Source organism: Pollachius pollachius, assembly GCF_949987615.1.
Source record: "Pollachius pollachius genome assembly, chromosome: 9".
In the NCBI taxonomy this organism is placed as follows: Eukaryota; Metazoa; Chordata; class Actinopteri; order Gadiformes; family Gadidae; genus Pollachius; species Pollachius pollachius.
In genome coordinates, this window is record NC_136942.1 from 9,803,211 (window position 1) to 9,826,570 (window position 23,360).

The 23,360-nt window shown below is 46.4% G+C and overlaps 3 protein-coding genes across 4 annotated transcripts; 1 reads left to right on the plus strand and 2 right to left on the minus strand.

Moving 5' to 3' along the window:
* Positions 1-79: 79 nt before the first annotated feature.
* Positions 80-7,336, minus strand: uevld (UEV and lactate/malate dehyrogenase domains). Its single transcript, XM_079744011.1, has 12 exons — positions 7,200-7,336; positions 6,368-6,452; positions 6,210-6,275; positions 5,831-5,994; positions 4,946-5,081; positions 4,329-4,423; positions 4,109-4,214; positions 3,827-3,997; positions 3,464-3,628; positions 2,610-2,706; positions 1,540-1,663; positions 80-872 (listed from the first exon to the last, which is right to left on the minus strand). The coding sequence occupies exons 1-12, from the start codon at positions 7,239-7,241 to the stop codon at positions 708-710; spliced, it is 1,416 nt and encodes a 471-aa protein (XP_079600137.1). The 5' UTR covers positions 7,242-7,336; the 3' UTR covers positions 80-707.
* A 1,069-nt stretch (positions 7,337-8,405) lies between these two features.
* Positions 8,406-12,937, minus strand: spty2d1 (SPT2 chromatin protein domain containing 1). Its single transcript, XM_079742992.1, has 6 exons — positions 12,597-12,937; positions 11,937-12,054; positions 10,121-11,824; positions 9,256-9,415; positions 9,070-9,147; positions 8,406-8,804 (listed from the first exon to the last, which is right to left on the minus strand). Exons 1-6 carry the CDS (start codon positions 12,654-12,656, stop codon positions 8,717-8,719), a joined length of 2,208 nt encoding a protein of 735 aa, XP_079599118.1. The 5' UTR covers positions 12,657-12,937; the 3' UTR covers positions 8,406-8,716.
* A 1,141-nt stretch (positions 12,938-14,078) lies between these two features.
* tmem86a (transmembrane protein 86A) lies at positions 14,079-22,712 on the plus strand. Of its 2 annotated transcripts, XM_079743706.1 has the most exons (3): positions 14,079-14,209; positions 19,911-20,175; positions 21,502-22,712. In XM_079743706.1, the coding sequence occupies exons 1-3, from the start codon at positions 14,189-14,191 to the stop codon at positions 21,954-21,956; spliced, it is 741 nt and encodes a 246-aa protein (XP_079599832.1). In that variant the 5' UTR covers positions 14,079-14,188; the 3' UTR covers positions 21,957-22,712. The 2 variants fall into 2 exon arrangements, with proteins under 2 accessions (XP_079599832.1, XP_079599831.1); XM_079743705.1 differs by lacking the exon at positions 14,079-14,209 and having other exon boundaries at positions 18,368-20,175; positions 21,502-21,965.
* Positions 22,713-23,360: the final 648 nt, after the last annotated feature.

Genomic DNA, 23,360 nt, shown 5'->3' on the forward strand with positions numbered 1-23,360 from the left:
GTTTTCGGCCCAAACGCGCAAAGATGTTCTATGAACTTTATTTAAAAAATATATAAACAACTTTATTGGCTGCGTTTTCTTCCATCCCACAGAAGCACAACGGTAAAGTCTCACGTTTATTGCCCTTAGTATTATATACAATACATCACTTCCACCTTTGTCATGGACAAATATATAGTTAGGATATATGAAAAAAGGCACTTCAACATTAGTGTATCTTTACATTTTCTGGGAGATTTCCTTTTCATGAGGTATGCATTTACCTAAGCCTGTAATGGACCTGTCTGGTGAAAGTGCAAAAGGTCAAAGGTTGTCAAGGTATTTCTCTTTGGTAAAATAGAGTTTTCTTAAACATTTTTCTACATCCATTTGGTCTGCATTATTCTTCATGAATGAGATGAGAATGGAAAAAATACATAATTTAGGAAAAAGACAGCATTCGCATTATTTACCCGTGTTTAAAAAAAACATTTGTTATATCACACAACTTCCTGGAGTGCATCTTTGTTAGTGTTTGGCGGGCACAGGAAACCCAACACATCTTCTTCAACCCAGTTTGGTGAAACACACCAACCAGGAACATGCTGGCTTGAGTCTCGCTCGGTAGAGTTGCACCGTGTTTAGTTAGGATCTGGCTAGGGGTTGGTACTAGCTGCTAGCGGTTGGTGCTAGCTGCTAGGGTTGGGACAGGGGTCCTGGAGCAGCGGTCATAGCCTGAGCTTGGTCATAAGGTCGGAGAGGGAGGTGACGCTGGTCTCGAGCGCGGAGCGGTCCTCCTTGCCCAGGGTGGTCTCGGCCAGACGCATGGATCCGTTTGCACCCAGCAGGCAGGGCAGGCTGAGGAAGACCTCCGACACCACCCCGCCCCAGCCCTGCAGAGAACCACACACACACACACACACACACACACACACACACACACACACACACACACACACACACACACACACACACACACACCGTGTTTCAGTTAAACCCTCCTGCTTGTGTTGCTCCCTGTCATTAATTAGTGTGGGGGTTAATTGGGTAATTGGTTGTGTGTCGTTAATTTGATTAAAGGGGCAGTTAGAGGCTGGGTCGTCACGACCAATGAGAAGGCCAGTGGTCTCCCTCTCAGAAAAGCCATGCGTCTTACTTAAGTTCTAACACTTTGCTTAGTCCAAGCGCTAGTTTGTAATGGCTGAAAAGTAAAACTACTTTTTGTGTTGAAAATGTTTATGTTGCGCCCATAACCTCTCTGCAGTCATAAAAATAACACAGCTGTGTATGTCAGTAGGTATTACAGCAACTGTAATAATGACGTGTAAAATAGGTTGGAGAACATTCAGTGTAAAATATAACTACGACTAAAGATATAAATGAAGATAATGGGTATTATAGTTATATTTATGATCTATTATATTTCCATTTTGATTTAATATCTATTTCAATTTGTTCCTTAGCCAGCCCTTGCCTCGTCGCAATCATCTCCCTGTCCAGAGTAACCTTGTGTGACGAATTAACCACGCTGTCTCTCCATAATGGATGGTGCTGCTCTACCTGGGCCAGGGTGGAGATGGAGTGGACCTTGTTGCGGCTCGTCAGGACGGTGTGGGTGATGTCGGCGAGGGACAGACCCACGGACCACGACCGCTGGCCTCGGTTCTTTGTCATGTCCAGCGCCCTGAGTAAGGGAGTGCAGAGCAAGTATCAATAATATATTCCATCTCTGTCCCTCTGTTCACAGGAAAAAGGCCTGAAGCAAGATGTCTGCCTTTCACAATGACAAAGTAATCTCATCTGATTCTCAATTCTGAGACTTACATTCCATGTCTAAATTATACTAAATTGACTTGGACCCAGCAGTCCTGCTTTGTTGTAGCAGAATCTCTGATTCAGCAGTCCTACTGTGTTACAGCAGAACCTCTGATGCGGCAGTCCTACTGTGTTACAGCAGAACCTCTGATGCGGCAGTCCTATGTTACAGCAGAACCTCTGATGCGGCAGTCCTACTATGTTACAGCAGAACCTCTGATGCGGCAGTCCTACTATGTTACAGCAGAACCTCTGATCCGGCAGTGCTTGATTGAATGAAGCTTTCAAAAGGGAATTCAGAAGTGTTTCTTTGGTGGCCTTTCTACACACGTTGTTGATTTCAAACCTTAACAGATACTTTAACAAAGTTCAGTACTGCTGGCAGAGTTTTAGTTAGACATTTACACCCCTACAGATGCCCGCCTCAAGCGACATGATTGATGGAATCAAACATGAAGCGAGAGAATGTGAAACACCCAGTTCAGCCAGATTTAAGATCGGCTCACCCTCAGACTTTAGATACTCTTATCCAAAATCTAAAGTAGATACTTATCCATATTATATATTTTGAGTCCACACATGTACTGACCCTGGAATTGCATAGAGATTATTCTGTTTTTCAAATAACAGAATAATGAATTTTCTTTTCAACATTTCGTAGGGTTTAAATTAGAAAGAAACTAAATTGTTTACGTCCGCTTAAAGTAACTTGAAATCTTGTTTTCCTCACCTAGCGTGTGAGGAACATGCATTATATAACATATGGTACAAAAAATGTACTGAAAGTGGTAATGTGACAATGTGTAATTCCCTACCTCTCCAGCAGGGGTTTACTGGCGCTGGAGCTCGGAGCGATCTGCACCCTCTGGCTGGCCTGGCTGGAACTGGTCCCAACGTTACTCATGACCGCCACTGCAGCAACACACAGACATATTCATGTGTTCACAAATGCGTGAATGCACGAGTCATGGCATTCCGCGACTCTAACGAGGTTAAGTCTTTCCTAGCAGAGCAGCTTGCAAAACGGGTTGGGCAAACACATGGAAACAATATGCAGTGTATTTATAACACAAACAATACAGAGGTAGCCGGATAGAACAGTGAGGTGTAAAATGCAGTTATGATAACAACAAAAACAACTTTATAATGACGTGGGCTCTTCTGCTTTGGGTTTCGCTTACCACAACTCCTGGCAGGAAAGAGCAAAAAACTCACCAACACAAAAGAAGCGACAAATGCTTTGTTTCCATTGATAACAATTTCAAAATAAGAGCCCTCATCTGCTCTGTAGAGTTTGCTGTGGGTGGGGCCTTACAAAGGGCTGACCTGCGGGCTTTGCCCGGCAGAGATACTCTGATCCACAGCCTCCTCTGAGTTGTAGTGAAACCGCAGGGCCCAACCGGCTCAGACTGCTTTAAACGGCTTAAAAATTAGCTTTATTGAATCTGAATACCACCTAATAAAATGTAAGTCACAATGTGTAACAGTTAAATTGGCTCGAAGCTTAAAATAACCTGGACATACATATACATGTAGTTAAGCTGAATGATGGTTTAAAATTGTTATCATTAAAATAACATCCTATAACTAGTATATTCCTCAAATAAAAAAAGCCCATATCTCGGGCTCTAGCGGTGAGGAGAAGCAGCGATTGACGTCAGGCGTTTACCCTTTCCACCCGTCTGCTCTCCGAGGACCCAGGCCCGCTTGTGTATGTTGAGGTTGATGTCCAGTGCCTGGCAGAGGCGCTCTGAGTCCAGGTTGCACCCCGCCCCGATCACGTGTGTGGGGGGCAGGCCGCTCTGCCTCCAGGCCACGTGGGTCATGATGTCGACTGTGGCATAGTGATGAAAGATTATTTGAAGCAACGAAAACAATGTGTGTGTGTGTGTGTGTGTGTGTGTGTGTGTGTACGAGTGAATGTGTCTGGGTTTGTGTGTATGTGTGAATGTGTGTGTGTGTTTATGAGTGACTGAGTGTGTGTGTGAATGTGTGTGTATGAGTGAATGTGTGTGAGTGAGTGTGTATGTACCTGGGTGGGAGGCGATGAGCATCACTGCGTTGGGGCTGTGGCGGGCCAGCGCGGGGATGATCCCGCGGTACATGTCAACGTTGCTCTGCACCACGCTCTCGTACGACTGCTCGTTGCTCCACGCATTGGCCGTCACCACGACGACCACGGACCCTGCTGATGCAGACAGATCTGACAGGAGAGAGGCCGTTTGAAGACGTACAAACGGATTAATAACAAACACGGCCCTATTGGGGCGGATAACGAGATGGATGAAGAGATGGCCGCAGAGAGCTTCAGTACCTTTGGAGACCTCTACCTTGGGCAGACTGAAGATCTCAAGGTCGCCGCTTCCACCCTTGGTTGAGCTCTCCGCCACATCAATGAAAACCAGTTTGTCCACCACGCCCTGAAGCGTGAAACCGAGAGAAGGAAACGTAAAGAAACACCGTCTGGTAACTTGGCTGAACGGGCTTCACACAGGGGATGGATGTACAAGACGGGTGGGGGGGGGGGAATGCACCTTGGCCAAGATGCTCATCACGGTAGCCATTCCCAAGTCCCCTCCCCCTATGACGGACACTTTGTGGTGGGGTTGGTCGTGGTGCCGTACTCCTCCTGGTAAACAAGAGTGATTTGTTAACCGTAATCCTCCACCGCGCTCGCTCCGTCCACCACGTCCCCCAGTTCAGACTCTCCCCCCGCCCCATCCGAGCATCCCAGCTTCCACAAAAGACTCAAGACTCATTTGTTCAGAGTTCACCTGCACTCTGCATAGCCTCCCCCCTTACCCCTCTTAATTGTATGTGGAATGTCCTGGCACTAAATGTACGCATTTATTGTATGTTGTACACCCTTTCACTTAAAAATAGTACTGAGCATTGTGTAGCATCTTATCCTAGCTGTCTTTGTTGTAAACAAGGAATGGGTTCACCTTATAATTGTAAGTGCTTGGCCCTTGGTTCTATGAACATCCTTACTGTACCAAAAGAGATATATTGTTGTTTCTCCTTCTTCTGACAAATCCTACTTATTGTAAGACGCTTTGGATATAAGCATCTGCTTAAAGCCCTCAAAGTAAATGTAAATGTAAATGATGCCATTGGGAACCTCACTGGCTTAAACGGGAAAGGGGTTCACCTTCTTTCTGGAGGCTGGAGATGGACGCCAGCAGCTTCTGGGGGTCCTCGTCTCCGCTGGCCTTCGACAACAGTGGCGCCTCCTGCTGGAACTTGGTGCTCATCTCCTTCAGAAGAGCCACCACGTTGGTCTTGGGCTGCGTCAGGAAATCAGACAAACAAGAGGCGTCCCACATGAATACAGTAACGTGCAATATTGTAGAATTGTTGCTGCTATGTGAATAACTCTAATATGAATCAATAATTGTAATATTCCCCTTATACAATGACGTCAACCTAACCGTTGAGTCAGTTTACTTATTTATTATGCCGTCTTATTGTATCTGCTTTTTTACATTATATCTAGCTTTGGTACAGAGTCTTCTCTGACATCCCCTTTGGTGGCTGTAACATTACTACCTTCCCCGGTTGTGGGATTAATAAATAATTATCTTATCTTATTTTACACACTGCCTGGAAAACCTCCAGGAAGACTCTGAGTGGGATTTCCCTCATCATGTCATATGCATAAGTCAATAAGGAACAGTTTCAATAATGTAGCATATACCGGATATTCAAGCCGCTTAGGCACGTATGCATAATACATCTTTTTAATAATGTAGCACATACTCAATGTCCACCTCAACTGCCCATAATGCTTCAATTTGTGTTTTGCGTACTTAACATTATCGCTACTCTTCTTGTGTCCATATATTTATATATATTGTTATTTATTACAGTTTTCTATTTTTTATTTAGTTATTACTTTATCTACCCTAATCTAGTTAATCTTTTTTTGTTGCTCCAACTCATTTTACTTATGTTATTTTGATTGTTTTACTGCTTCTTCCTGTCATTTCCTGTCCGTGACTAAACCAGCACCAGGTTGTCGATGTGGCCCACTTACGTGGTCCCAGTTGTGTAGCATGGGCAGGTATATGCGTCCCCGGGCGTCCACGTGCCGGCCCTCCCTGATCACCATGGTCAGGGTGGGCCGCAGCAGGCAGATGGGGGGCGTGAAGGGGAAGGAGTCCAGCAGCCACAGCAGGATTGGGAAGTTGTACGATTGCCCTGCATGTCGAGAGAACAAACTCGATAACAGATTCACGAAGATGGCATGTGGCTCGGGGTAGAGCTACCGGAAGGTTGCTAGCTCGATCCTTCATTGATAAGGAATGCAGAGAGAGGGATCGCTCCTTCCAGGGATGGTTAGGAGTGCAACGGGTACTGTGGTGGAGAGTCATAAGGTCTGATAGGCCAGAAGTGTGTGTTTGAATCAGCTTTACCGTCATACGTTATTGGAAGGTTTCCTATCAGCTTCAGGAGATCTTTCTGAGTGCCGTCAGTAAAAGCTGAAAAAGGTGTAGATATACCGTTATGGAAGAGTGTTGGGCATGATCTCACTTCAAATGATTAAGGCTCACACAGTAAATGCTTTACTTACTGTAGGTGCCGTCCAATAGTTGCATATCAGGGTACACACGATGGATTTTCTCTAACTCCTCTATTGCAACATCATGGAATTTATACTGATGAACACAAAGAGATACAAGAAGAGGTTGAGCATTGTCTGAAGCGATAAACAGCCTCCTGTCATGGAGGAATAAAACCATCTGGTCTTTCAGTCGGGTACAATAAGCCCAAGTTAGTTTTAAAACCCATTTATTGATGGCATGAGGCCTTAAACATTTCCAAATTATATTAATACAAAACCAGGCTATTTCGATGACTAAATTAAAGACAAACATGCGCAAACCTATGTGATCAGAATAATTATGTTGACCTAATTATTGGTTAGACCTGAATAAACATGATCTAAAATCTGGATTTAAATTATAACCCTCCCCCTAAACGCTAGTTTATTTACCTTCTTATTTTTACTTAAAAGTAGTCTCAAGCCTAATTCTGGCAGACTAATTGGGTGTCATGTAAATAGGCAAGTATAGCCAAATCCGGACATCATGAGGTCATGCGGATCTGAAGCTGGTTCTACCGGTTCACACTACCGGCTGATGCGGAGCCGGGTCTGCTGTTGCCAGATTGGGCGGGAAATCTGGCCCAATCTGGCAACACTGTCTCTAGGCTTATGGTTAAGCGGGTTTGAAACAACAATCTGACAACGCAGATCCATTAACTAAACGACCAGAGGCACACACAGGAAGGCCTGCAAACGTTTGCAGTAGATAATATGAAAATGAGGGGAGGATTTGAATCGGGTTCGTTTCCACCTCTAATTGAAGGCGTTCGCTCCTAAAAGCCGGAGTAAAGTGACTCACCCTGGAGAGGATCCGCTGTTTCTTCTCCGAGTTGATGTCCATCTCTTAAAAACCTTAAACAACCAGGTGATTTGAGTGTGTGAACGAGGTAAACAACGGGCACAGCGTTTACTTTCTGTCCGAGTCAAACAACTTCCGCAAACTTTCCGAATTAAAGGGGCGTTTCCTCCGTGGCTGACAAATGACGTGCCACGTCATCAAGCCATATAAGGATGATTGAATCAGGGGAAGCCCTGATTCCAGAGCAATAGAGAATGTTAACTCTATCACTCTGCCTGATCCTATTGATGCAGCAGTATGTTGGTGACAATTAAAATCCTAGGTTGATGTCCATTTTGTTTTTGGCTGAGTTTGTTTCCATAGATTTTTTTCACAGTTTTTGCATTTTCAGCATAGGCTAGTCTTATACAGTTATGTCTTACTTTTGTCTTTACTTTTTGATTCTCTGTCACTAGTTTGTCTTGTTAAGAACTTTCTAACAGTTGGTTTTAACAATTATGCTTTATAAAAAAGTGCTATAGAAATAAAGCTTGACTTACTTAAAATTCTTCATCTGAGGCCTAGAATACAAATCTGGAGTTTCTAGTCTTCATATTAACTCAATATCGTTCTGGAGCAGAGCAATTTTAGGGTAAAATAATAATAACCCTGAATCTTAATATGTAATAATATTCATATATATTATAAATTAATCTGAATATGCATATCAAATAGCCAAATTAGGAGAAACAATATATTGATATAACAATTCTCCAAAATTTCCGGTCACACAACATAGCCTTTGTTGCTCGGGCTAAGCCTCCAACATAATACGAGAAATTAATGAATAACAATCAAATGAAAGCCAGAAGCGTGAATCATTTCTGTCAACCACTTTTAAAATGGAAATGCAAACCACAATGTGGAAATCTTATCTCAAGGATTAAATTAAATCGATAAAACGTAACAATGCAACCTTTCTGGGTGGCGTCCGCAATTCTGCTCCGTAGTGGAATTTGTTGAACATTTCACATCATCATGTCTGATCTTTCTATTATTTTTTTTTTTTACAAAAAAAGTGTTTTTACATCAAATTACACTTAAAGTGCCGTATTTACAGTCCTGTTCCAATGACCTTCGACGCAGCCCCCATCGTTAAGACCTCTGACTCGAAGGGGAAATAAATAGAACAAGGCAACAGAGAGAAACATGGTGACTACAGAGTGGTCCTGTGTAACGCTTGCACTGAATTCCGTCTTCCAGCTCAGATTCAAATGTAAAGACCCTCATACTCTGAGGAGTAAACATAAACAAAGACAGAGGGCAGGGGAGGGGGGGCAAAGTCCAACAGTTGAGGGGATCGTCAGCGTGCATGACTGTAAGTGTGTGTGTGTGTGTGTGTGTGTGTGTGTGTGTGTGTGTGTGTGTGTGTGTGTGTGTGTGTGTGTGTGTGTGTGTGTGTGTGTGTGTGTGTGTGTGTGTGTGTGTGTGTGTGTGTGTGTGTGTTAGTAGGGGGGCAGTTCATGGCAGTAAGGGCATCACAGCTTTTTCCTCTTGGCGTGTCTCTTGATCTCATCTTCTTCTCGTCTCTCCTCCTCCAGATCTTCCTGGACGGCCATTCTCAAACTACCGGATCACACAAACAAACAGTCTAGAAAAACAAACAGTTGGTCTGCAAACAGACAGTTGGTCTACAAACAGACAGTTGGTCTACAAACTGTAGACCAACTGTCGTTCTTTTTCAAAGTGTGTCATTCTGACAATGCACAACATGGACAACCTAGATATATCTACAGCAGGTTTCACAACCTTATATGCATCCCGTTCCTCACACGGCTCAAGTCAACCTTCATCGACAAAACACCAGAGATGTCAACCTTCATATTATTACCTCCTGGCTTCCTCCTTCTGCATGTCTTTCCAGCTGCTCTCCATGAACTGCAAGGCGTAGTCGCTCTCCTCCTTGTATCTGGGGTGTGGGGGGGGGGGGGGAGCGAAAGCAGACAGCTGGTGATCAGACCGGCCGCTGCAGACCCTCGTAAACATCAAGGCGCCTGTAGCAGCGGAAGGTACTTACTTGGAGCGGTCGTAACCGAAGATCTCCCTGATGTGCTTGGAGACTTCCTCCTGCTCGTTGTCCTCGTTGTCGATGAAGTCGTCCATCTCTGAGTCGTACTCGTCCTCCTCATCCTCGTACTTCCTCTTGTAGGCCGACGTGATTGGCGGCAGCATCGGCGCTGTGAGGGGGAAAAGGCGCTTGTTTTAACCCGATCTGAAGGATAGCTGTGCTGAATGTAAACACTGTGCTGACACAAGTTAACGTTCAGGGAACAACGCAGGTTGAAATGTCAACCGGCTTGCTGTATGTCGCTTTGGATAAAAGCCAAATGCTAGATACAATGTGACTAAATGTCAATACAATGTCAATATTGAACAACAAACACCAAAATGAATGTTCGTAATGAATTGAAGAGGACACAGTTAACAAATCGAATGAGGGCCAAGGCTACATTAACATTTAGGGCATTTAGCAGACGCTTTTATCCAAAGCGACATTACAGTAGTAATAGTAAAGTACATTTGTCTGAAGAAAGAGGAACAATATATCACTGTCGGCACAGTAAGGATGTCCATAGAACCAAGTGCTAAGCACTAACCATCGCTAGCTTAACCCATTCCCCGTATACAACAAAGATATCTAGGATAATACTCTACAGAATGAAAGTACTGTGTTTAAGTGTCAGGATGTACAACATACAATAAGTGTGTACGAGGGGTGTGGGGGCTACAACACAATGCTGAAGTTTATTCAGACTGACAGACATTCTGCGTAAACACCCAACCGATGAACCTAAAAACATACCATATTTCAGAAACCTGTACTTCACACTTGATCCACAATTTAAAAAACACACAAGAATGTCCCTTAACAGTCTCCATACCTGAGGGTCTCGCGATGGACCCATAGGGCATGGCCGCTGGTCTCCCTGCCATCCCGGGCCTCGGTGGCATGCCTGGGCGGGGCGGTCCACCAGGTCTCGGAGGTCCACCAGGTCTCGGAGGTCCACCCGGTCTCGGAGGTCCACCCGGTCTCGCCGGTCTAGCTCCGCTCACGGAAATGGTTTCGGAGACCACGGTACACTTGGGTCTCCCGGGACCCGATGGCGGGTTGAGTCCGGGTCGGCCCGTGGCCTGCCCCGCGGCCCCGGCTCGGCCCAGTGCATTCCCGGGTCTAGCCCCGCCTTGAGATGGACCCTGGTGCCCGCTTCCTCCAGGCCGGGCTTGAGCCCCACCCCCCGTCCTGCCACCCTGCGGTACCCCGCCAGTCCGTCCCCCCTGGGGTACCCCCCCAGTCCTACCCCCCTCGGGGACCCCACCAGTCCTGCCCCCTTGGGGGACCCCACCAGTCCTGCCCCCTTGGGGGACCCCCCCAGCCCTCCCTTGAGGAACCCCCCCGGGCCTCCCCGGAGGGCCTCCCCCAGGTCTGGGTGGGCCCCCAGGCGAAGGCCTCGTGGCTCCACTGTTTGGTCTGCCCATGGAGCTCGCTCCAGGTCTAACGGATTCCCCCTTTCGTACCTTATTGTCCATACTGGGAGGGGCTCCCTTCAGCGAGCCCCCCTGGCCTGGCCTGGCCGGCCCAGAGGTCTGAGGCTGAGGTCTTGGGCCGGGTGGGCGTGAAGAAGAGGGACTGGGTCCCGGTCGTCCTGGAGGTAAGGAGGAGTTACCCTTCCTGGAGCTAAGGTCACTCGCGGTGCTGGGTTTGTGGCCGGGCAGGGGCCTGGGGGCCGGCTTGCTCTGAGCAGAAGGTGGACCCCTGGTGGGGGCTCTGTTGGTTAAGGCACCTGAAGGATTAGACGAACTGGTCTTGGGTCGGTCGCGGTCGCTTTGCGAGCTCTTGGGTCTGTCTCTGTCTCGCTCCTTGAGAGACGGCTTGGAAGAGGAACCATGGTCCCTGGCGTCCGTCGGTATCGATCTCGAACTCTTACCGGACGCGTTGGAGACCCCCGACTTCTTTCCGTTTCGGTGCTCCTTCTCCGGAGCCCCTTTCCTAGAGGAGCTGGAGCCGGGCTGTGGCCTGCTCTCCCTGTCCCTCTCCGGCCTCGACGAGTCTCTGGAGCCCTTGTCCAGCCTCTTTACCTTACGCTCCAGTGCCAACTCCCTGATTTCATCTGCCGTGCGCAGCCTTCCCTCGTTCTTGACCGCTTTGGCTTTAACCTCAACCGGCTCAAACTGCTTCTTCTCAGCCAGCTTCAGCAGGTCTGCAAACGCCAAGGGGGCTGCCGAAGGCTTGGGTGGGCCAGCGGGTTTCTTGGCTGACGCCTTGACCCCACCACCACCACCACCACCACCACCACCACCACCGTGGTCTCGCCGCATCGGCCTCTCGGGCTCCTCCTCGGGCTCTGAGTCTGTAGGGTCGTATTCGTAGTTGTCCTCGTCCGTGGGGTCGTAGCAGTTCACCATGGGCTTCTCGTCCGAGCTGTCCCCCTTGGACCTCCTCTTCTTGGGCTCCTCCACTATGGGGACCCCGTTGTACCCCCTGAAGTTGTCCTTGGTTCGGGAGGCCATGGCGCGCGCCTTGCGGTCTGACTTCAGCTCCACCCGCTTGGCCGTCAGGACCTCCTTCTCTTTTCTCATGAGTAATTCTGGAGAGGGTAGCATGTATAGTGTGCTCAAAACAAAGAGGACTCATAATCAACATTGTTGTAGTATACTTGGAGGAAGAGGAAGCAGATGATGTGTCGCTCTGTTGAGTACCTTTCTTTTTATCGTCGATCTGTTTCTTCTTCAGGAAGGCCTGCACCGCGGTGGAGTTCACTCCCTTCACCTTGGGGTCCTTCTTGGGAGGACCTGTCTGGAGGCTGTATCTCTTCTTCTGAGGGATTGAATTGAATGAAAAGCGGATTATTGAATGATTTTCCTCCGTACCGTCCATATGTCCAAGTCAAAGCAGATTTGAAACATTGTCAACCCTGGTGATGATTGATTTTAACCATGAAAAACAGATGGACAATGCACTTCAATGTGATTTATCCTTGGTGCCTCCAACACTAACTATAATTAGACCACTGCCATGATAAGACTTCTACCGTTGTGCAATCTTCACCCAGCATTGTAGAGGTGTGTGTGTGTGTGTGTGTGTGTTTTGGGAAGAGATAAGTAGACACAGTCATTGTGTTTTCTTGTATGTTCAATGATGATGTGTGCGTTTGACGTCTTGATTCACACCTTGAACGTTACCCTGTACAGATAAAGCGAAGCAGTTGAATCAGCTCAACTTTGGCACAAAAAGACCTGCAAATTACGGTGAGCAGTCTCACGAACACGTCGTTTAGTTCAAAAGTACTGAACATAGATGTGATTCGACATAAGTTATCTCTCATCCCTTAGATATATTCTGGGCTTTCCTGTACTCACCTGCAAACTGCTGAGACCCTGGTTTTGGGAGGCAATCGACAATATATTATCGAAGTCCATGATTGCACAGGCGAAGGCAGTGAGCTCCTGGATCTCACAGAACTTGACGCTGAAGCACTCGGCTAGCTGATAGCTTAGCCCAGAGACGACCTGTCAATACTCGGCCTCGGAGACGAACAAAGCTCCACTATGGTGATGTGATCGACAGATTAGGGCTAAAGGATAACACATTTAGTTATTTAAGCCCCTTGAATGGCTTGCGTGTGTGATTATCAAGAATTACAGTGCCGATCGGCTATTAAATAAGGACTCGGCATCTGGCTGAGGGGTTTTATCTGGGATACACTGTGGACATGGTCGGATCCATGACCTGGACTGGAGTACACCTGGGACCGAACTCCAGGCTGTGGATAACCCAATAAATGGCTTCCAAATATTTAAAAGACGTTTAAGAAAGTGCGTTCGGTACTTGAATTGGTAAAGTTGTATTAAAGGGAGGGGATTTAACCAATAATGAAAATAATATACGCAATAATCCATGTAGTTCCACCAGTATTCAGTCCGGTCCGTCCAGCAGTTCCACTCCGGGTTCCACAGCCTGAGATGCGTGGCGTTAATATGTGACGTTTTCCGGTGTGTTTTTTTTCTTTATTTACAAACGCTTTAAACTTTCCCGGCATAGGTTTTTAATAACAAAACACGTATTTTTTTTATGTTATATGTGATCTATAGGTATGCTCTCATAGAATATAACATTTACAATTTATAAACTGCTTTAAAGCTCGTTTACTTTTATTGTATATTTTGTCTGGACGTTATCATATGTATTTTAAGTGCATTCACATTGATATTTATTACATGTTGAATGTTCCAGGATGCCTGAAATCCAAAAAAGTTTAGTCCCTGGATTACTTCTGCTTGTTACCTAATGCGCACATGACTGTACTTTTCTAGATGGACGGTGCTGCACATTATATAACATAATCAGTGGTACACCTTCTCAACCACCAGGTAACGCTGTTTGACCTCCAGTATTAAACATAATCAGTGGTACACCTTCTCCACCACCAGATGACGCTGTTTAACCTCCAGTATCCTCAGGAGGCGGAAATTCTTAATAACGTTCTTGATCCGTGTCAATCCTCCAGACACCTGGCTAAACTCTTGCTATTAATAGCGTTAATTATATTTATTATTAAAATCTGATACATGTGTTTGTTACATTCGCTAGCCTGTGTACCTTTTATGTTCGAAGACCATCTTTGACTATTTTTGGCATCGTCTACATTTATTTTATCTAGTATTTATATATTATACAAATATATTTAAGGGGGGGCAAAACCTGCAACGCAGGACAATGTAAACACGAGTCACGTCGAGCACTATAGGCGTTCCGGCATCCAGCCCCGCCTCACTCATTTAAATATAATCTCTGATTGGTCAGATATCAACGCCTCGCCCACATTTCTAACCATTTGTTGTTGTACCGAAGAACAAAAACAATCCGCACACTCACTGAGGCTGGATGTAAAAACGAAAAACTGCCACATCCTCCAAGTATTCAACGTGTCAGTCCCAACCTCGGGTTAAAGATGGTTTCTCCAGTGACGGTGGTGAGTAGCCTGCACTCTACCGCTGTGAAGCTGTGATTTTCACCATAAACAACACATGTATGGGTTAACGGGGGGGGGGGAGTCCAATGATCTAATTCCAATGTGTCTTTACCAGTTTTTACCGACTCAATCGAAATCTCATGTGCCTGTTCTGTATGTACCTGTTTTGTCTTTATCTGACGCTGTCTTGGATGTCAGTGCTTCCTGTGTATTCAGATGAAAGAATCCCCATCAATGTTTTTCTAAAAGCAGATGACAGTTTCACATCCTATCTCAGCATTATACTTGATCATCTTGATAAGACACAATAGCCCCGCTACAACAAAGCCAGGTCGCTCTCTCATCCCCTGGCCCGTACCGAGACGCTTCGACCGCAGCCGGGACAAAAAGGGTCACGTGACTCGTGCATCCATCCATGTGTTCTTATGCAGCGGATGCGCCAGCAAACCTCCTGGCGGTGGCCTTTATTATCCTCCGTCGCGATTGTACTTTTCTATACAATATGATGCCTACACCACACGTAGCCCTGCTGTGATGCATCAGTTTGCATGCACCGGCGCCAAGTATTAGTCCTGTGTGGGTCCACTTCTGTGTGTCCACATAATTTTTCGACAGTGTGTCTAATGAGGAGGCTAGTTTGGTTATCGTGGTGACAGACCATTTGAGGCTATTAAATAATAATGGGCTGGGGAGATTGTGAGACCAGCCCAACAATTTTGAAAGCGATTTTACATTATGAATAATGATAGTGTGTTAACTTTGACTTTCTCACAAGTTTACCGACTTCCTTTTTGTAATCTTACACTAAAGTGCACCTGTGCATGTATTCATTATCTAATTCATGAGGATACGTTCATGGTATTCCTCCATGTGTGGACATGATGCCAGCAGTGTTGGTATAACGACTGAGATACGCATTGTACAAACACAGTGCACACATTCGATTCGATTCCGTTTATTAGGTCAACGATTCGATTCTAAAACGCTTATCGATGCATCTCGATGCAACAATTTTTTTTATGTACATTTCCATGCGTGATTTTTAAAAATATTGTGGCGACCACAGGTGTAGGCGCTCGTTCAGTTGCGCAAGGTATTATAGGGCGGTTTATTTATCCTGGGGGTTTGGACCCTTTCGGGGACAGTGTGGTTGTTGGGTTGAGTGGGGTTAATGGGTTGGGGTAGTTAATTAGTTGTGTGTTGTTGAGTGTTGACATGATGTGTGCATCGTTGCCGCCACCGTCACCGAGAGTGACGTGTACGTTTACTGGGTGCGCTGGTTTCCATGTATGTGGTTGGTCGTTATAAAGGAGGTCGGTAGTCGTGCGGTGTATGGGGCACGGAACTGCATAATTGGTTCAACCTGTGTTCCCGTCTCGTCCTTCCCGTGCTGCTCGCCACAATATATATATACCTCTGAGTTTGCTACTCAGAGTTTGCTAAGAACTTCCTACTTCTGTGATGATCATTAAAGACATCAACAGATGAATTAACTTATCTAATATTTTATTATAGAAAAAGCTTTTGTCACAAATATGACTTTCTATGAACAATGCAATAATCAATGCAGCTTGCATTACAACAAAATATGGAAATATGCAAAAGAAAATAGGTTTCAGTTTTCTTTCCAAACTTTCTTTTCTATGTCATTAAAGAAAAAGCTGCTCTTGAATTAGAACGAGTTCTTGTGTCTGGCTGTGAGTTTGCGTGCATGCTATGCGTAGGCTGAATCGCAGTCGTGTCAAGACAAATCTGATTGGCCAATACACACTGAAGATAAATTAAATAATTTTAAAATTACTAAAATTATCCCACTCTGGCGAACAGAATGTTGCAGCAGGTGAACAAATCATTTTTATAATTCAGATTATTAATTTATCTGCATCGAGATGGAATTGTTCTGGATTTGAGGATCTGAGAATCGCGATGCATCAAAGAATCGATTATTTTTCTCACCCCTAGTGTTCACCCACTCATAATTTGAAACCTTAATCGGGTTCATCTTTTTTTAAACTTGTGCCAACAGTCTGTAGGCTATCATCTTTCCCTTTTTAATGTCGGAATCACAGGGTATTACAGTGTATCATTACAGTCTAGCATCATGTGGAGTGAGAGAAGAAATATCATATTTCAATTGTAGTTAAAAAAAGAGTAAATTTAATCCAGCATCTTGATATGAATCTTCTTGGAAAACGTGTCTCTGTACGCAAGTTTAGCCAACATGAAATTAACCTCTTTTGAAAAGCTGGTGTTTAACCTTGTACTGTTTCTCATGTCATGGTTATAAGGGGCTAAATAAGTTATTAAGAAGAGTAGAGATGAGGAATGAATGCAGAAGCACTATCCCTATCCACCTGTTATTAACCATCATTATATTCTTTATTACAAGGTAGAGTGTGTACCTTGTAATAAAACAGTGTCCGTAGTTAGTGAAACCGCTGTTAGTGAAACTGCTCCTGTACACCTGAAATAACGTTCAACAAAAAGCGTTTGAACAAGAGATGTTTACTTCCGCCCGAGGGAGAGGATTTAGTGGTTTTCTTTGTACGTTCCTATATCATATTTCTAGCACCCCGCGCAGTGCTAACATGCGACCGACCTTGGACCAAACATTTGCTTCAGCTGGAGTTGTAGTTGGCTTGAGGGCCGCTGTGTGAGTCAGTGTCCCAGCGGTCCCATCTCTCCCCCCTTATCCGTGGGACCCAACGACTGGTGTGGTCCTCCTGGCTTCCATAATGGCCTTTGGGCTACTGAGGTTCCTACTGCACTCAAATCAGATGAGGCTGTGAAATATGGAATTAGACTGCATTTGTACAGCGCTTTTCTAACCAGTGGCCACTCAAAGCGCTTCACAATATTGCCCAACATTCACACATTCATGCACACATTCACACGCTGAACTCATCAGGAGCCGGGGATCGAACTAGCAACCTTCCGGTTACCAGCCAACCCGCTCTACCTCTTGAGCCACATGCCGCCCCACACAGCCTGTTGTTCACCTGCTGATAAGCTCCCTTTCCAAGTTGCTTTTGCCTCACTTGTTTTCTCTTGTATGTACCCTTTGATACAGGATGGCGATAAGCCACATGAATGCCAGTGCGGGCTTGTCATGAAATTGAAAAGCACTTTGTAACGTCAAAGTGTTTTGAGTGGCTGCTGGCCGGGACAGTGCGATGTCACTGTGGTCCTTTTAGTATTTTGAGCCAGGGCCAGGTAGTCCGTCCCTGAGACCCAACGACTGCTCGGCCGTCATTGTCAGGGGGCCAGCACCTTAGTGGGAAACAGAGCACCTCATGGAAGCTTCAGGTGGAGAGAGCAGAAGGCTGACCAGTAGGTCTCCGACACTGTGTCCCCATGAACCCTAATTATATTAATGTGCTCTGGTCCATTTAACAGACATGTCTATCACATGCTCTTTTATTATTTTGTTTTTATTTGTTATGTTATGCTCAAGGTAGCAGACAGAGCAAATAACAACAAAATAAGAAAGGAACAAATACAGACATTTGACAGACACGTCTGTCAAATGTCTGTATTTGTTCCTTGCATTTGTTCAGCCCCCTGTTCCTACCTGAACGCTCATTGTGTCGACGTGACGCAAACAAAACAAGCACTGGGGAAGGGAAACGCCACTTCACAAACACAAACATGCACCTCTTGAACCCGCAAAGGCCATGGGGGGCATCTCTCTCTCTCTCTCTCTCTCTCTCTCTCTCTCTCGCTCTCTCTCTCTCTCTCTCTTTCTCTCTCTCTCTCTCTCTCTCTCTCTCGCTCTCTCTCAATCCCTCCCTCCCCTCTCCCTCTCTCTTCTCTTCACTTCATTTCACTCTCACTCTCAATTCAATACAAAATTGCTTTATTTTTAGATTAGTATATACATGGACAGAAGAAGTAAACAAGGCAAAGAAGAAGCAGTGGTACTATTTGTGCTAGGAAAGTAACTACCCTCCCTCCACCATGTCTAGAAAGACCACTGGTCTCATACAGGCTGAAAGGTCAGAGTCAGACAGCGTTTCATTGCCAAGTAAGCCATTTGCTGGGGTGTATCGATGCATAAAATACAATACAGGACAAATATATGAAAAATAAAAATATATAGAACTTGCTGTTAGATGTACAAAATATAACGTGCAGGAGTGCAGATGTAATATATGACCTTATTTGAGTCAGGTTGTGGGTTGAATGTACGAAATGCTAAATCATAAACAGAAGCGGCAGAGTCTGCGGCTTTATGAATCAGATCTCTGAGACACAGTAGGGGCTGTGTCTTGTAGTGGGCGAAAGAGCTGAATGGTTTTACATCAGTGATGTGTGGGCAGTGGGCACTGTACATGCAGGCTACCTGGAGCAGAACTTGGGCGATATGTGAGGATATGAACCAGTCCGGGAGTTCTGCGATAGCCAGTGTGGACACACTCACACCATCACACCTCCACACCATTCACACATAACGCACGCACACATGCACAAACACACACTCACACACACAAATACTCATTCACTCAACCAGTCAGTCAGTCAGTCAGTCAGTCAGTCAGTCAGCCAGTCTGCCAGTCAGTCAGTCAGTCAGTCAGTCAGTCCCTCACTCACTCCCTCACTCACCCTCAAACCTCCACCATGCATCCACATGCGCGAAAGTCACCCACAATCAAGGAACAACCCAAAGATCTGGAAACCCTGAGAGCCAGCACTGCATTGTAGCTCAGCCAGCGCCACTCCCCCCCCTAAAGGCCCCATCTGGGCCGTCCCGATGGGCCTCCCAGGGTATTTGGACAGAAAGAGATAGTGAGTTGGACACAGTAGGTGGAGGGGGAAACCGGAGACCTCATTACCCAAGACAAACACACCCGATCGGCACAAGATACCGGACTCATTTCTCCACAGGACAAACAGATCTCCGGTGATGGGAGGCGGAGGGGAGGTCATGGGAGGAGGGCAGGATGAACAGTGAGAGTTTGAGAGGAGAACAGTGGAGAAACACCCTCAATATAGGAGGAGATACCACGCTGAGGCATGCTATCTGTCTGTTCTTGCCTTTAATAATACAGAACGATATATACAGAGTAGATGAATGATGTAGAATACAATGGGGAACCACAGATATGCAACGATATTATATTCCACGCGATGTATGAGTTCAGACAGAAAATAAAGTTTGAGCAAAAAGTTAAAGGAAGCAAGTGTGCGCACTTATTGTATATTGTACGTCCTGGCACTTAAAGATAGTACTTAGCATTGTGTAGCATCTTATCCAAGCTATCCCAAGCTAACCTAGCAATTGTTAGTGTTGTTGTTTCTATGAACATCCTTACTGTACTGACATTGTTTTAGAAGTCGTTTTGGATAAATGTGTCTGCTAAAAGCCCTCAATATAAATGCAGATGTAAGTGTTGATCACTCTGTCCGGAGAGATGGCTTCAAATTCAAAACCGGAGAATTGGTTTTGAGACACACACACACAGATCTCACTTACTCATTCACTCACCAGTCACTCACTCATTCAGTCATTCAGCCATTCAGTCACTCATTCACTCATCCAAGTGGTCAGTCAGTTAGTCACTCAGTCACTCATTCACTCACCCAGTCAGTAAGTCACTCAGTCACTCACTCACTCACTCACTCACTCACTCACTCACTCACTGACTCACACTCACTCAAACCTCCACTATACAACTATGTTGACCTCTTGGCTCCTCCGCAGGTGAAGAGCGAGGGCCCCAAGCTGGTGCCCTTCTTCAAGGCCACCTGCGTGTACTTCGTGCTGTGGCTGCCCACCTCCAGCCCCTCCTGGTTCAGCGCCCTCATCAAGTGTCTGCCCATCTTCTGCCTCTGGGTCTTCCTCCTGGCGCACGGGTTCAGCTTCCTGCGGGCGAACTCCAACGCCCGTAAGATCCTGGCCGGCCTCATCTTCTCCTCCCTCGGCGACGCGTTCCTTATCTGGCAGGAGCAGGGCTACTTTAGCCACGGTGAGGGGTCAACTCGTCCAGAAATTAACTGCCGTTCCTCACTTACTTTAAGTTAGTGACTTTACTTTTAAAAGTCAATTTAAAAAAGTAATGACTTTTACAGTTAGTAGTTACTTCTCCAAAAAAGTAGCTAAATGAGTTGCTCAGATACAAATGATAAAAGTAACTAGTTACTGTGGAAAGGAACTATTGCGTTACTTTAAAGCACATTTTTTGGACTCAGTTGTGCCATGTGTCCGACTGTGTGTGCTTTCGAATTTCTGTAAACAACACCCGCCCAGTTCTGCCTCTGATTGGCTTACTGTGACATTTTTACTCTACCTCAGCCAATCGTAAAGGTAATGGCGTTATAATGATGGGAAGAGTAATCAATTCGATTACTTGTTACTGAAAAAGGTTACGCCGTTAGTAACGCTGTTACTTATAACATTGTTATAACATTGTTACTTATTACTTATAACAATGTTATAAGTAATAAGTAACAATGTAAGTAACAACGTTTCTAACATAAGAGAGTACTGCTCCACATGCCGCATGGTTCTACTTTTAAAGGAGAACCGTCCCGCTTTTTAGTAACCATCCTGTACTGCTTCATTGGCACATGGGAAGTGAATTAAGGTCTGTAACATCAATTTTTTCCGCTGGATCTGAAAATGAGCAAGCATGGCAGTTCTCCTTTGAGTTCCTGTGAAACATGGTCAGACATCTTAAAGGCACACCCTTTTCACACTGCATTAAATTCAGAAGTTGGGTTAAAACAGTTCTCATCAAACAATTACTGTGATGTTTCGTGTCGTTTTTACACGACCCAAAGTACCATCCGTGTGTGTGTGTTATCCATGCTGTGTAACCATGACCTTCCCGCCCCCGGCATGTGGCTCAGGGGGTAGAGCGGGTGGGCTGTTAACCCAAAGGCTGCTAGGTCGGCCTCCACCTCACCCTAACTGCTCTCGACGAGCTGGCTGTTGCCTTGCATGGTTGTCAACGCCGTCGGTGTGTGAATGTATGCATGAATGGGTGAATATTGGGCAATATTGTGAACTGCTTTACATTAAGCAAACTTTTATCCAAAGCAACTTACAATGGTTAATACACACATTCACACACCGACGACGGAGTCAACCATGTTGGGAGCAGTTAGGGTGAGGTGTCTCACTCAAGGACACTTCGACACTCGACGCTAGGAGGAGCCGGGGATCGAACTAGCAACCTTCGGGTCACCAGCCAACCCACTCTACCTCCTGAGCTAAGCCGACCCCGGCCTTCAGTGGCCGCCGGTTAGAACAGCGCTCTTTAAAGGCAGTCCGTTTACCATTTACCTCGCAGGCCTTCTGATGTTCGCCATCACCCACATCCTCTACTCCGCGGCCTTCGGCATGCGGCCGCTGAACCCGGCGGCGGGCCTGCTGACCGGCAGCGTGTCGGCCGTGTCCTACGCCCTGCTGTACCCCTACCTGTCCGGGCCCTTCACCTACCTGGTGGCCGTCTACATCGCCCTCATCGGCTTCATGGGCTGGCGGGCCATCGCAGGCGTGCGGCTCACCGACGACCTGTGGACGTGGACCCGGCTGTCGGCGTGCCTGGGCGCCGTGCTCTTCATGGCGTCTGACCTCACCATCGCCGTCAACAAGTTCTGCTTCCCCGTGCCGCACTCGCGCGCCATCATCATGGCCACCTACTACGCCGCGCAGATGCTGATTGCCCTGTCCGCCGTGGAGTGCCAGGACGCCGCCAACGCCGCCGCCGCCGCACAGGTGGTCCGGGAGAAGAAGAGGATGTGAGGTATCGTGTAGTTACCGCGGCAACAAGACGGAGATGGATATAGCCCAGCCCGACCCCCCCCCCTCCCCGACTCAGCCACCTTTTCAGCCCAGCGTGGGGCATCAGGCTTGGCGCCCTGGCACAAACCCACCCGAATCCCTCGAAGCGTTTTGCCCCTTTGTTTTTTTACCATGGCAACCATGTCCATCACAACAGAGCAGACCTCTTCGTCCCCCCTCAGCCTAGGAAACGGTACTGTCCTCATGGTCACAAACCTGGTTACCATGGAGATACGGTAGCCATGGTCACCTGGTTTGTACCTGCAGTACACCAGACATTTGTGTCTGTGTTGCGTCACAAACACTCAGTGTGTGTGTGTGTGTGTGTGTGTGTATGTGTGTGTTGGTGTGTGTGTATGTGTGTGTGTGTATATGAGCACAGAGCACCAGTTTCCCCCTAATCGCCCCCATTGCGGTTCAGTTATCTCTTAACGTTACACAGTCAAATCTCACTTTTTGTGCTTCCCCTCCATGCTCCCACAGTATTCTCTGTGTCACGCTACACGTCACTCTCTGCATCACCTTATTAACCAGGTCTCCACACTGGTTGTCTGGCAGTGTTGTCCCTCTTGAGAACTGATCAAGGCTGCTGCTCTAGAGGAACTCCATCACCACAGCCTGTCTCTGCCATCGACGAGTCTCTCCGTTCCCCTTGACGACAACCACATTGACGCCATGCTGTTCTCAAGGCCCTGGGTGTAAGGAGGAGGAGGTTGTTGAGGGGAAGGAGGGGGAAGAAGAGGGGGAGGAGGAGGAGGCGGGTAGGAGGTGAAGGTGGGGGAGGAGGAGGAGGCGGGTAAGAGGTGAAGGTGGGGGAGGAGGAGGAAGGAAGAGAAAACGGAAAAACAGAAAACAGGTAGAATAAGGAAGCAAAGCAGAAGCTGAAACCACAACATTCTTCCACACAGAGCTGTCGTATGTTCAGACTGTCCCCTTCTCTGTGAGAAATCATTTTCCATTCATGGACTTTGTGTGCCGGTATCCCACAATGCACAGCGGTGCAGTGTTGTAAAAGGCAGTTTATTTATTGCTATTTGATCAATGCCGAACGAAAAACTCGGCAGACGACTTCTGTTGATAGGAAATGGTGAAAGATGTTCTCTATTCTCCGCCAAATCAGGAAGCGGAACAGCCGAAGTGTACATGCTGATTGGTCACTACGTGCTGACCCACTAAACATGACCGTATCTATTGTGGTCGGGACTCTAAAGCTACACCTACACACACACACACACAGACACACACACACACACACACACACACACACACACACACACACATTTACATTTACATTTAGGGCATTTAGCAGACGCTTTTATCCAAAGTGACTTACAATAAGTGCATTTGTTACAATAAGTACATTTG

What these genes read in the sequence shown, in the direction of transcription:
- uevld (XM_079744011.1), bottom strand. Translation starts at nt 7,241, where the DNA reads ATGGACATCAACTCGGAGAAGAAACAGCGGATCCTCTCCAGG. An exon ending in AACAGCGGATCCTCTCCAGG is followed by an intron (nt 6,453 to 7,199) that starts GTGAGTCACTTT and finishes TGTGTTCATCAG; the next exon opens with TATAAATTCCATGATGTTGC. An exon ending in CCTTCCAATAACGTATGACG is followed by an intron (nt 5,995 to 6,209) that starts GTAAAGCTGATT and finishes CTCGACATGCAG; the next exon opens with GGCAATCGTACAACTTCCCA.
- spty2d1 (XM_079742992.1), bottom strand. Translation starts at nt 12,656, where the DNA reads ATGGACTTCGATAATATATTGTCGATTGCCTCCCAAAACCAGGGTCTC. An exon ending in AGGGTCTCAGCAGTTTGCAG is followed by an intron (nt 12,055 to 12,596) that starts GTGAGTACAGGA and finishes TCAATCCCTCAG; the next exon opens with AAGAAGAGATACAGCCTCCA. An exon ending in CAGAAGGAGGAAGCCAGGAG is followed by an intron (nt 8,805 to 9,069) that starts GTAATAATATGA and finishes GTGATCCGGTAG; the next exon opens with TTTGAGAATGGCCGTCCAGG.
- tmem86a (XM_079743705.1), top strand. Translation starts at nt 19,557, where the DNA reads ATGTGTCTGCTAAAAGCCCTCAATATAAATGCAGATGTAAGTGTTGAT. An exon ending in GCAGGGCTACTTTAGCCACG is followed by an intron (nt 20,176 to 21,501) that starts GTGAGGGGTCAA and finishes TTTACCTCGCAG; the next exon opens with GCCTTCTGATGTTCGCCATC.